Source organism: Gracilinanus agilis, chromosome 3, assembly GCF_016433145.1.
Source record: "Gracilinanus agilis isolate LMUSP501 chromosome 3, AgileGrace, whole genome shotgun sequence".
NCBI classification, from domain to species: domain Eukaryota; kingdom Metazoa; phylum Chordata; class Mammalia; order Didelphimorphia; family Didelphidae; genus Gracilinanus; species Gracilinanus agilis.
The window spans coordinates 69,849,748-69,863,734 of NC_058132.1; the positions used below are offsets into that span (position 1 = coordinate 69,849,748).

The 13,987-nt window shown below is 43.2% G+C and overlaps 1 protein-coding gene across 2 annotated transcripts in view; it reads right to left on the bottom strand.

Annotated features, from left to right (window-relative positions):
• PUM1 (pumilio RNA binding family member 1) overlaps nucleotides 1–13,743 on the bottom strand; it is a 163,433-nt gene extending 149,690 nt beyond the window's left edge. For both annotated transcript variants that reach the window (XM_044667964.1, XM_044667963.1), the window contains exon 1: nucleotides 13,381–13,743. In XM_044667964.1, the coding sequence (XP_044523899.1) occupies nucleotides 13,381–13,743 (363 nt within the window). The remainder of the gene's footprint in view (nucleotides 1–13,380) is intronic.
• Nucleotides 13,744–13,987: the final 244 nt, after the last annotated feature.

Consider the following 13,987-nt stretch of genomic DNA (forward strand, 5'->3'; position numbering starts at 1 on the left):
CTCCCCTCCCCGCCCTATCCTCTCAGCTGCCCTTCAATCTCACATCTCCAAGTGCCTTTCAAACACGTTTAAAGCTGAACTTCCTAACTTTCCCCTTAAACCATCCCCACCTCCTCCCTTGCCAGAGCAACATTATCCTCCCAGGCTCCCAGCCTGCCCATCATCCTGGACTCCTCTCTATCTTCACTTATGCACCATCTCTCATCAAATACCGTCCATCCCCCAATCTGGGGCACACCCTCATCACTTCATGCTTGGTGCTAGCCTGCTAGTGAGCTGGCCTGCCTCAAATCTACCTCTACTCCAAAGTATCTGCCATCTGCCACCAAAGTAATTTTCCTAAAGTGCAGATCCAGCCACCTTGCCTCCCTACTCAATAAACTCCAATGGCTCCCTATGTCTCCTCTGGCTAAAAGTGAAAAAAAGATATTGAAAAAACATAAATAGCCAATAATAAAGCAACTATCCCACAAGGAGAGTGGATTGCTCAGTGAAGAGAGGACCAGATTAAAAATCAGAAGGATGTATATGTAAATTTGCCTTCACATTAGCTGTGACTGTGAATAAGTCATTTAACTCCTACCTGCCTCGGTTTCCTCTACTGTAAATTAGGGAAATGATAAACATCTATAAAGCACTGGAACAAAGTAGACACAATAAATGCGTATTTCCTTCCTTGCTATAGTCATAGGTTCCAAAGAAATAGTATTTTAATGAATATGCCTTTTTCAACGCTTAAGACATTTCTTAAAGAATGTGGCTTTATAAGCATATTTTTAGGTAGTGTAAGTCATTTTCCTAAGAATTCCTTTGGAAAGCATATTGTCCTACTAAAAACTGAATAGAGTCCTGGACTAGGAATCAGGAAGACCTGAGCTCAAATCAAACCCCAGACACTAGCTGTGTGATCCTGGACAAGTCACTTAACTTCTGTCTGCCTCAGTTTACTTATCTATAAAGTGGGGAGGAAATAGCATTTATTGTGAGGACAAAATGAATTACTTGTAAATCATTTTTCAAACATAAAAATGTTTTATAAATGCTAACAACTGGGGGCAGAGCCAAGATAGTGGCTAAGGAGCGGGAAAAGCCAAAACCTCTCTGACAATAAATGCTAACAAGGACAAATCAGTTGACCTGTATCCCATGGAATCCCATGGATGTAACCCTGAATGATAAGTACTGTAAAGGTTAAATTTAGTGGTTGGACTTAAATTATATGAAATAACATGGTTGCTGAAGTTATTATATCTCGGAGTTGGAAGTTTATTTACAAAATAGAGGGGAAACAATAAAGTAGAGAAATGAGAGGTATTAGAGAAAATACCTGTACTTGTCCTCTACCAGGAGGGCCAGTAGTAACTATGAGGCCTCCTCCAAGATGGAAGCCAGTCTCTTAGAAATTAGGATTAGTCAGCCCTTTTCACTCACCCAAAGAAGTAGTCCAGGACTGAGAATCTAAATTGAAGCCCGGATCCAAGCCGCAATCTCCAACAAAGTTCCCTTGAAGATAATCTCCAGGAGAGACTCAACTTCACATTCAGAAGACTCTCAGCCCAAGGATTTTGTGGCTTTCTTGGTGGTTTCCTGTCCCTGCCCCTTTTCACAGGGGCCAGTCACAGTCTCCAAACTGCTCAGCACTGCCCAGGGGCAGTGTCTATGGGATGGACTTCTCACCTCTAAAGGTGTTAACTCTCCGCCTAGGATTCACAAGTTTCTGAGTGTGTGAACTCTTTTTAAAAGGAAAGGCTTCTGGCTTTTTGAGTTAGAAAAAAGGGTGGAGCTCTCACGGCACTAAGTAGGATGTGAACTCACTAAGTGGTATTCGAGCTCCTCCACATGCTTCAAGCTTGTGTTGATTCAATCAAAAGGTAGACAAAGGAAGAGTTAATCCTATCTTCACAATCGGCAGAGGTACTAAGTAGGGGTACTTAAGTTATTGTTAACCAAAGTTTTAACTCCAACTAGGCAAAGAGAATAAAGGATTCCTTTTCACAAGTGTAAATGCAGAATAGACAAAGAGAATCAAGAATTTCCTTTCATAGTACTATGGGTATTATTAGCCCTATTTGAAAGACAAGAAACTGAGGCTTTAAAAAATCAAATTATTTGCCTTGGGAAGAAGTATATTATGAAGTATGAAAGTCTGTGAAGGCCAAATAGTGGATTTTATATTTTATCCTAAAGGCAACAGGGAGCCCCTGGAGTTAACTAGGTAAGAGAGTGGCTGTATGGAGCTGTGCTTTAGGAAAATCAGTTGGGACCGAATGGAGATTTACGGCAGGCTGCCCACCAGAAGACTATTGCAACAGCCTGAAGAGATGAAGGGCCAGCACAGAGGTGGTGTCAATATCAGGGGGAAGAAGGTGGGTATCAGAGAAACGTTGGTGACTCTTGGCAAGGGAAGGGGGGGGGGGGCAAGTTAAAATCTGGAAAACTGGGAGGGTGGTGGTGGTTAGCATTCTGGCCAATAATGGGGAAGTCCGGGTGCAGGGAAGATATTTAGTTTAATTTTATACACTCCAAGTTTCCACTCAGTTTTGGAAACTTATCTAAAACTGTCTGCTGGACATCCAGTTCGAAGTATCTAATAAGCCAATGGAGACGCAAGACTACAGGTGGGCAGATGTTAGGGCGAGATGGGTAGGTTTGGTAATAGTGAACATAGAGATCATAATGACGGGAGTGGACAGAGTGGTCATCTGCCACCAAAATAAACCTCACCACTGATCACTAACAATCTGGAGTCATTCTATCTATCTCCAGTACAAAGGTTGGCTGCCCCACTATTAGGTGGGAGAGGCACAGCTTTATGACCTTAGGCAAGTCATTGAACTTAAGCTCTCCCACTACCAAAGTCAAGAAAATTTAGGTTCAAAGGCTTCCTAATCCTTTATGTGGTTTACTTAAACATTGCTGGTTCTCTATTATCTCCCAGGTGGGATTACAAATTCCTCAAGGGGAAACAATGTCTCACCTCTTTCTTTGTATCCAAAATTCTCCAAGCACTAAGTAGGCAGACTGAGGGACAGCAAACTGCCTCTAAAAGCTTCCAATTCAAATACTGAGAGAGACCAGGGAAAGTGAGCCTCAGGGCAGCTAAGTGACAGTGGATAGAGTTGGAAGGTCCTAGGCCCAAATTTGACCTCAGACCCTGGGCCACTTAACCCCATCTGCCAAGCCCTGCTGGCCCTTCAGTCTTAAGAGTTGTTACTAAGAGAGAAAGTAAGAGCTCCTGAAAAAAGGTAAACCTACTCAGGTCACTACTCTGAGGAACCATCTCAAGTCAGGTTGACTGCTTTGAGCATTTCCTTTATAAAAGAAGACTCCCATGTCTAGGTTATTAACTACTAAGGGAGTAGCAGTAGGGATTAGGTAAGAGTAAGAATGAGGCCAGGACCGCCATGAACAAACTTGCCTGCTTCACAGGGCCAAGTGAAAAATCATTCCCCAGAGTTTAAAAGAGGCACATCCCTTTCTCCAAGGAAATGAGCAGCTAGAGACCCCTACAGTAAATGTGGCCTCCCAGATATCCACCCAGGCACAAGTGAGAACCTGATTGGGTTTGTGGAATTGCTATTTTTGCCTCCTTTTTTATTCTTTGTTACAAAAGGGAGGGATAGGAAGTCAAAAGAAGGGCCAAAGACACCAATAAAAATTAGGTGATGTTGGGGGCAGCTGGGTAGCTCATTGCCCATCCTTACCAATCTTCCACCTATGAGACAATACACCGAAGTACAAGGGTTTAAAAAAAAATGCAAAAAAAAAAAAATAGGTGATGTGCCCAGTCTCTGGGCGAGGTAAGTGTCTGGGGCAGAATTCAACACAGCTTTCAAGTTGCAAGTCTAGAACTCCTTTCCTGACACGCGTATCCCTCTCACACACACACACACCCTCCCACTGTAGGGGTGCCCTCCCCAAACCACCTGGCATTTCTCTTCTAGATATTCTGTCTGTACTGATTTCCATTCATGTTGTCTCCCTCAGGAGCAGACTGAGTTTTTTTCTTTCTATTCAGACTTAGCATTGTGTCTGGCACAGAGTGGGTGCTTAATAAATGGCTACCAATGGAAATTGTATATTAATCATTTATTAGTAAAGGGCAGAGAGATCAAATGATCACCTGGCTGCTATATATGTTACCTCTCTACCCCTCTAGCCTGCTCCATTACCCAAAAAGACCCAGCGCCTGCTCTATCCCCTTTCTTATAAGGCCAATGACATCACTCCTCCTTCGTCTCTCTGGTTGGACAGACTTGACCTCAGCTCAGGTCTGACCCAAGACTTCTGGACTCCAGGGCTCCTGCAGCACTTAGGGCTGGCCTCTTCCTGGAGCTGTGAAGCCAGGAGACCTCTGGCACCATCCCATAGTGCACATGAGCACCTGATCAAAGGGTGGGCTGATATTAACCAAGAATGGATTTTCAAACAGAATAATATATTAAATTCTGTTAAAAAGCATATTGCTGCTCCCATATTAACTGCCTTAAGGGCTAAAAACAAGTTGGGGTAAAAACAGCTGGGTAGCTCAGTGGATTGAGAGTCAGGCCTAGAGATGGGAGGTCCTAAGTTCAAATCTGGCCTCAGACACTTCCTAGCTATGTGACCCCATTGCCCACCCTTACCACTCTTCCACCTATGAGCCAATATGCAGAAGTTAAGGGTTAAAAATAAAATAAAAATGAAAATAAAAACAAGTTGCATCTAGTTTAATTTTCTCAGACTCTACTTCCCCATCAATACCCCTACCAGTTTTCCTATTGTTCCGAAGTTTCTGGGCTTTACTTTGCTCTATATACTTTGTACTCGAGCCACACTGTACATATAAATTAATTCCATGCACATCTGCAAACTCTGGATATGTGTTTAACTGTCAAATTAATAGAGTATTACATGCTAATGACTTCTCTGGGTTGGGGGGCGGGTAGAGGACCTATATTTAGTCCATTATTTGCACGTGTTTTGACCAAATTTAAGAAGTGATTTGAATCACTACTGGGAGTCAGAGAGAAGGAAGAGAAACCCCACTTCCTAGTCAAGGACCTGGCTCTGGCAGTGAGGAAAAGCAAACCAAAAAAGGGAAAATGAGGGAAAGAGCTACAGAAAATGAGCAATGATAGTAATCTGCACACGTAGGAGTTCAAGTATAAAATTAGTAAATCTCAAGGAGAGTTAGACAATTTTACAACAGAGGCTCTTCAAAAAGGTTTTCACCTTCTATGGTAACAATCAGTTCAATCCTTTATATATGCTAAGTGACTACTACTCTAAGGCCAGGCCCCACGGTAGGCCCTGGGGACAAAGATAGCAATTCTGCGTGGAACAAATTCCATCCCCTCACCCTCTCCATTACTAGATGATAAATTTAAGGAATTCAGTGTAGCCTTCCATTCTTCACACCAAATACATTTTTAGACAGGCTCCAGAATGTACCGATTTTCTTGGGAAACCGATCTAAGATCCCAAAGATCATTAACTGACCTAATAAAAATAAAGGTCCACAATTATTCCTTAGGACAATATACCAAGTAAGAAAATAGCAAAGCCATCAAAAATAGCCACTTTAGGGGGCAGCTGGGTAGCTCAGTGGATTGAGAGTCAGGCCTGGAGATGGGAAGTCCTACGTTCAAATCTGGCCTCAGACACTTCCCAGCTGTGTGACCCTGGGCAAGTCACTTGACCCCCCATTGCCCACCCTTACCACTCTTCTGCCTTGGAGCCAATACACAGTAAGGTAAGGGTTTAAAAAAAAATAGCCACTTAAGCAAAAAATACAAAACTAGTGCTATGAAATGAAAGGGAGAATCACTGCTGATCACTAACAATCTGGGGTCATTATATCTATGGTGGGTACAAGTTTTAGTTCCACCACTACTGGCTTTATGACCTTAGGCAAGTCACTGAACTCCCCTTATCTAACAAAGGAGAAAAGCAGCAGATCCCTTCCTAGCCGGCTGCTAGGAGGGTCATGTCTACAGAATACTTAGTAACAGGTGAGTGCTACAGAAAAGTCAAAGGGTGTTTTGTTTCTGGCATAGGGTATAGTCCTGAAAAAGACCCTCAGATCAAATCCAAAACATTTTCTAGACAAAGAAACTGTATATATTATGAACAACAACTCTGTAAGTGTGAAGACAGAAAGGAAAACAAATATGAAAGCTTTTGATTTGGCTTTCTCTCTTAGTAACAAAGAGATCACCTTCTACAGTAACAGTTCATATTTAGGTAATATTTTAGCATTTACAAAATACTCACAATAACTGTAAGTTTGACAACCCTGGCCTGGGAGGTGACAGTTATTAATTTACAACACCGGGACAATATTCTGGAAGGGGAAGACAATTGGGAAGCATGTTGGATGGCAATAGAAAAAGTCAGTCTGAAATTTCAAATTGGCTATGGATGTTTTTTAGAGAAGGCCATATAGGTGGACAGATACAAAGACAGGACCAGCAGCAAGGACTCTTCAGATTTCTAGTTTCCAAAGTACTTTCTTTATTTTTTTTTTAAACTCTCACCTTCCATCTTAGAATCAATACTAAGTTTCATCAGTTCCAAGGCAGAAGAGCAGTAAAGTCTAGGCAATGGAGGTCAAGTGACTTGCCCAGGGTCACACAGCTAGGAAGTGTCTGAAGTCACATTTGGACCCAGGACCTCCTGCCTAGGCCTGGCTTTCAATCCACTGGGCTAGCTAGCTGCCCCCTCCAAAGTACTTTCTTCATAACAGAAGTTAGTTCAAAGTCTAACTGAGGACACGGAAGCTGAGAGAAGTGGAAATCCTAAGGGTCACACTGCTAGTAGTTCAAACCTAGGTTCTCCAAGGTCTTTCTAAGCAAGAAAGGTCAAAAATTTATAAGCAATAATAGTGCCCAACACATCATCTGTGGATTTGCACATGACCAATACTGGCAGTGTGACATGGGATCACAGGACTTACAGGAGGGAGGGGCTCTAGGGGACCCCCCCCCACCCCCAATACTGTTCAGATTCACAGGTTCCTTTGCTCAGAAGAGTTCTTTTTTCAAATGAAGGGGGGGGGGGCAGCATACTTCTGTTGTTTCCCAGAAATGTGCAAAGGAACCGTATCATCTTGTTTTGTCTGTGTCACCCCAAAGCATTTTTCCTGGAGGTGTTCCACATTGGAGCTTCCGAGCCCCAAGGAACCTAATGCCATGCATGCCATATGCTGTTCCACCTATGTCCTGCCCAGGAGTGGGGTCTGATGACTAACACTTCAGAGACTGGCTGCATTTAAAAAAATGTCCCCGTTGGGGCAGCTGGGTAGCTCAGTGGATTGAGAGCCAGGCCTAGAGACAGGAGGTCCTAGGTTCAAATCTGACCTCAGACACTTCCCAGCTGTGTGACCCTGGGCAAGTCACTTGACCCCCATTGCCTACCCTTACCACTCTTTCACCTATAAGTCAATACACAGAAGTTAAGGGTTTAAAATTAAAAAAAAAAATTTTTTTTTTAAATTTTAAAAAAATGTCCCTGTTGATGAGTGTGTCAAGATGGGTCATTTGATGCTACACATTCTCCCTAAGTGACCCAAATCAAACTAATCATGCAGGTAAATGGCACATCTATTCCTCCACAGCCCCTAACGGATACTCAGGGAGTACCTGGCAGACTGAACAAAGAAAAGACTTACACCCTCAGCCTTTCTCCCAAGTACAGGGTGCTTTGGTTTGGCCTTTTCCCAGCCTCCCTGCTGGCCATCTTAACTCTGCCTTCCACTTTCTTCAGTGGATTGACCATCAGGTAACTTCAAAATAAGAAGCCACAGTGTTCATCTGCCTAAAAAGTTTTGGCAGTGTCTTTATTATTTCCAAAATGCTGCCATTTCACTGGTCTGTCCACTTCCATCAGTGCAGGTCAAATTCTACACACATTACCAGATGTGCGCATGACTTGTCCAGGTCCTAATAATCCAACAGCTGGTTTTCTTTTCATTTTTTTCCAAATCCTTACCTTCTGTCTTAGAACTGGAACAAAGTTCCAAGGCAGAAGTGTAGTAAGTGACAGGCAAATGGGATTAAACGAGTGTCTGAAGTCAAATTTGAACCCAAGACAGACCTCCCCATCACCAGGCCTGCCTCTCTATTGCCCAGCAGCCCCAGATGGTTTTCACCGAGATGGCCTCTCCAACATGGCCGGCCAATCCTGGAGAACAGTGGGGCACACACAAACACACCCCTTGGGATCAGAAATGAGAGCTTTCCAGTGTAGTGAGCCCAGCCATGGCTTAAAACCTCAACAGAAATTAGAGCGAGAGCACAGGTACAAGGATGCTCTGGTCAATCATTCTCAGTTGAAAGGCAACTCAGAACTCCTCATCCAACCTGGACCTGAACAAGAACATTCCTCCGACAAAGGGCCGGGTGATCTTCACATGGAGAACTCCCAAGAACTTCCCACGGCTGCAGAAACCCTGCTTCATGATAAGCTCCTCAGAGGGCAGGATCTGTAGTTTGCCCCTTTTCTATAACCCCCAGCACTTAAGCTGAGGCTGTCACACAGGCGGCACTTACTAAATGTTGACTGACTGACTGAAATTATAGGTATTCCAAGAGCACGTCTATGGAAATGATGCCCAAAGCTGCGTCTCTGGCCCACATAAACAATGACGTCACAAGTAAGTGCTGTAAGACTTAAAACTAGCTCTACAGGAATCTCAGAATGACACATTTCCCCTTTCGTGGAGCTTCAGTTTGCTTCTCTGCAACATCCATGCATCATTCCCAGTTCCTAGGGCCAGGCAGTGTAGCCTCCCTTGTACAACTACTCCAGGCTAGCCCTCCCCAAGCCCTCCACCTGGCCCTCAAAGCGCCGGGTCATCTCTGGATCACTGCAGACACGTTTCGGCTTAGCAAATTTTGCTCCTAAATATGGCTCGGGAACGTAACCTAGGTGCAAGTGTGCTATGCTCTGGGTCTTACAGCTGAGATGCAGCAGGGCAGAGCCTTCCATGGCTACCAAGGATCCGAGCTGGCCCTCAGATCCAGGCCTCTCCTTATTCCCAATGAAGGGGGTGCTTTTCCCATTAGAGCACAATATTTTTTTCTCTAGTCAGCCCCCAGGACAAGAGTTTGCTAATGGCCTACCTCCATGTAGACACATCACCAAATACTCTTTACAGACACACATTCCCTCGACTCCCTCGAGAACTAGGACGATGTCTTATATAGCATTCTATGTCCAGAGGCCAGAATGAGTGGCGTACAGCAGGAAGTGTTCTGTTCTCAAAATCGCCGAGCCTGGACAGGATGACGCTTTCTGGTTCTGCAGTTTACTAGCCATCTGGCCTGGGCCAAGTTACCTGGACACACTGACAGAAGCGAAGAGTGCAGGACTGGGGAGCCACAGAGTCCTCAGCTGGAATCTTGCCTTGGGATAAATCACTTAACCACTACTCTTGGCCTCCTCCAGAAAAAGAGGGGAATAACAGCACCTACTGGTCAAAGGATATGAACAGCAGTTTTCAGAGGAAAAAATGCAAATTATCGATAGCCATTTAAAAAATGTTCCAACTCACTAACAATTAGGAAAATGCAAACTGAAGCAAATCTGAGGTTCCACCTCACACCCCACTCAGCTTGGCAAGGATGACAAATGCTGGAGGGGCTGTGGGAAAAGAGGCAGTTTGGGGTTTTTTTTTAAATCCAGTCCTTTCAGTCCTAATAACATCTCTAATGCTGAAAGGCAAGGACTAGGGAATTGGGAGTAAGTGACGTGCCCAGGGTCACACAGCTAGGAAGTGTCTAAGGTCATATCTGAACCCAGATCCTCCCAACTCCAGGCCTGGCACACTATCCACCATGCCACCTAGCTACCCCCAAAATAGGTATTTTGTAGGTGAATCTATAAACTGGCTCAGTCATTCCAGAATGCAATTTGGAACAATGAACAAGAAACTACTAAGCTGTAAATACCTTTTGACCCAGTAATTTGGTCTATTCCCCAAAGAGATCCAAGAAAGAGGAAAAAGGCCCATATATAAAAAAATTATTATAGCCGGTCTTTTGTGGTGGCTAAGAATTGGAAACTGGGAGGATGTCTATCAATTGCAGAATTGCTGTATAAGACCACTGAGCCTGGAGTCAGGAAGACGTGAGTTCAAATTTGATCTTAAGATACCAGCTGTGCACCCCATAGCAAGTCACATAACCACTTTATACTTCAGTTTTCTATAAAATGGAATAATAGTACCTACCTCCCCAGGGTTAGGAGGAATTTGCAAACCTCAAAACACTATAAGAATGCTAGCTATTATATGAGTCTGAGAGAATACTCTTGTTCTATAAAAAACAATGAAGGAGATGGATTCTGAGAAACCTGGGAAGACTTGTGTGAACTGATGCAAAATGAAGCCAGTAGAACCAATAACAATTATATTGTAAATTATATTTGAAAGACTTAGGAGTTTCTGATGATCACAATGACCAACCACATTTCCAGAGGACTGATGATAAAACAGGAAGCCTACTTCCTCCTGATACAAAAGTGAAAGACTCAAGAGTAGGTGTGGCTCATAGCAAAATGTCTAACATTTGTAACAAAGTGTCTTATTTTTCTTCATTTCTCAGTTGAAGGTAGGTAGGTGGGAAGAAGAGTAGGGAAATCTTCATGAGAATGAAATGAAATTTAATCTTAAAAATAATGGGGTCTACTTTAAAGGATATTGGGAGCATCAACTGAGATAGCACAGGTAAAGTACTATGGAATCCTTAAAGCACTATGTAAATGTTACATATTACTACTGTTACTTGTCAAGGCCTTAGTTTTCTCATCTGTAAAACAGGGATGATAGTATCAGTTGTGATAGTGTGGTGTAAAGGATGGAGAGGGGAATTCCTGCTTCTGACTCACCAGGGGCCGGGGACTTCTGGGCAAGTCATTGAAACTCTCAAGGTCTAAGCTAACTCTTTAAGTCTATAACTGATCTCACTGAGAGGCAGTTAAGTTTCCTTTCCAGAAATTCTTTACGATGAAGAAATCCCAGGTACTATAGAAACAAACACATGCATGTGAGTATAAACACACATCTTTTTGCACCAGCTACCTCACAGGGTTGTTGTGATGATCAAATGAGATCATAACTCACTTTAAATCACAAAGCATGACTTTAAAAATGAGCATTGCATGCAAGAGTTGTCCAAGAAATGCTGGCTAACAATGATAAATTCAAAGTACAAACAAAAGACACTGCCTATTCACTCCCTTCCTCTTTTCAGCAAACTACCTCATTTTAACAAATATATTCACTCTCTCTCACCAACACCAATGACCTGAAGAGGTTATTCCGTATCCCAAAATGCACTTGGACTTGGAATCAGAAGTCTCAAGTTTGGGTCAAAGGTATGTGACCGCAGGCAAGTCACTGACCCACTTGGAAACTCAAGTTTTCTCAGCTATATAACAAAAGTAATAAAAGGTGTACTAACTTGGGGCGGGGATAAAGCACCAGTCACTGGAGGGACTTGAGTTCAAATGTGACCTCAAACCCTTCCTAGCTGTGTGACCCTGGGCAAGTCACTTAACCCTTAATTGCCTCACCCTAGCCACTCTTCTGTCTTAGAATGGATATTAGAATAAATGGTAAGGGTTGTTGTTTTCTTTTAATTAGTTCTAACCTTTTCACAGGATTGGATAAAGGAAGGATTCTGTAAATTGCCAAGTGATACATACAGAGGTGCTGATGCGAGTATTTCCTCTGACAACTCAATTCAGTATCTACGCTTTTAGATAACTTTTTTTTCAGTGCAGCAATTTCTTGTGGGCTCTTAGTTAAGAGGGCTGAAGGTTTATTTCTTTGTCCATTCGAAATCTGAACAAATATCTGCACAATTTTGAAAATTAACTGTTACTACACACCCCAAGTTCAACTGTTCAATAAAGAAATGGCTGTTGTTCAAGATCCTGCAGAAAATACAAAGAGGGCCCCCTGCCATTGGGTGGAATTAAAGTCGACTACTTCAGACTAGATGAGCCAAGCTCAAGTTTTTCAAACTGGAACCTTTCAAATAAGACAAGGCTTTTATGCTTGTCTTTTAAGATAATAAACATGTTGAGAAAAAGTACAATCCCGAAGTAAAAATTCAACTTGAAAAAAGGAATACTTAATTTTTTTTAAAAAGATAATCATAACAAAAGTGTGTTAAGCTCTGGGAAAAGAACACTAAGAAGTTTGCAATCCAAAAAAATCTTTGCTTTTTTCCTCACCACATACAGGCTAGCCCAGGGGTCAGCAACGTGTGGCTCTCGAGCCATATCTGGCTCTTTTGAGGGCCAGATATGGCTCTTTCTGCAGGAGCCATAAAGTCCTTTTTTTTTCAGGCGCTGTTACAGGAGCGGCACTGTGAGTACTGTATGGCTCTCACGAAATTACATTTTAAAAAATGTGGCGTTTATGGCTCTCACGGCCAAAAAGGTTGCCCACCCCTGAGCTAGAGGGAATAGTTAAGACTTTCTTTAAAAAAAAAAAAATCTCCAACCCTCACAACCAGGAGGTTAAATTACATTCTATATATTAAACACTTATTTCTGAGCATGCTACACTCAAACATTTTCAGATGAAAATTGTGCACCTTGAGATAAACCCAAACTTAGTGGGAAAATGGAAGCTGGAAGAGAAAACTCTGAAACCAAATTTTGACTCTTCTTGGGTGTCTCTGAAACACATGGCACAGGAGGGTGGCAGGCCTGTCTCCTTACTAACATCAATCCAGTTCAGAGTTAAACATTTTCTTTACAGTCCCCTTTTTTCAATTTGCACATTAATAGTAAGAGGACATAAACAACGGAAACCTCATCCCTGTCCAAAACAAGCTTATGCCCATTGATTTTGGAAGTGAAGGTATGTTAGGCAATAGCTGATTGGAAGGTTCTCCAAAAAATACTTTTGCATGAAAAGGGTAAAAATCTATGCAAAAAAAAAAAAAACCAAAAACTGATGTGTATTTTATTTTGTTGTCTAGGAGCCCCCTTAATTACTGGATCCAAGGGGCAGCTGGGTGGCCCAGAGATGGGAGGTCCTGGGTTCAAATCTGGCCTTAGCTATGTGACCCTGGGCAAGTCACTTGACCCCCATTGCCTAACCCTTACTCTCTTCTGCCTTGGAACCAACACACAGTACAGATTCCAAGAGGGAAGGGAGGGGCTTTTTAAAAAAATAAATCCTAGATCCATCAGAACTGACCAGCCATTGGCTCTTTCATTCCACTAATGAGGATCCTGGGCCTAAAGGAAAAAGTGAGTGATTATCTTCCACCCAACATAGACAGTGACAATCCCAACATTCACAGAAAGGCGACCCGCCGAAGCGGACATTGCTTTATTCACTCATGGGTTCAGAACTGAAATACTGTCGAGTATCTTTACCTGGTGCTCTGCATGAATGTTATCCCCAGTAGGCCAGCGATGTTTGCTGTTATTATAGCCGCCACCACTTCCTCCTCCCCCAAGCTGCTCACCATGCTGCCTCTGAAAGAAGTAATCCACCATGGCGTCGTCCTGGGAGCGGCCCGCAACCCCTATGGATCCTGGGACCGGGCTCGAGTGAGTCCCTGCTGCAAGCGCCGGGTTTGCAGCCGGCTGTTGCTGTGCCTGGGACCCTGCTGTTCCAGATGTCAAAACAACAGGCATGTTGGGATTAGCTGTTTCTTGCGTGTGCTGTTTCAGGTGGGGGCTGAAGGAGTCCTGCCAGAGCACTGCTTTTCTCTTCAAAACACATGCAACGCTCATTCCACCAGCACCTAAGGAGACACAGGTTGGCAATGGTGAATCAACCCTCTCTACAAGAAACATGGCAGGCAGCAGGAGGAAAAAAAGTCCTCCTGCTTTTGCCAATGAAACAAGAAAGCACAAGCACTGAAGTCGGATCCCTATCACGCAGCTACATGTTTTAAAATACTTTCACATAAAGGAGTCTTGATTTCAAATTTCAAAACTCTCCCAGCCCCACCCCCCCCAGGCCCATCCATCCTGG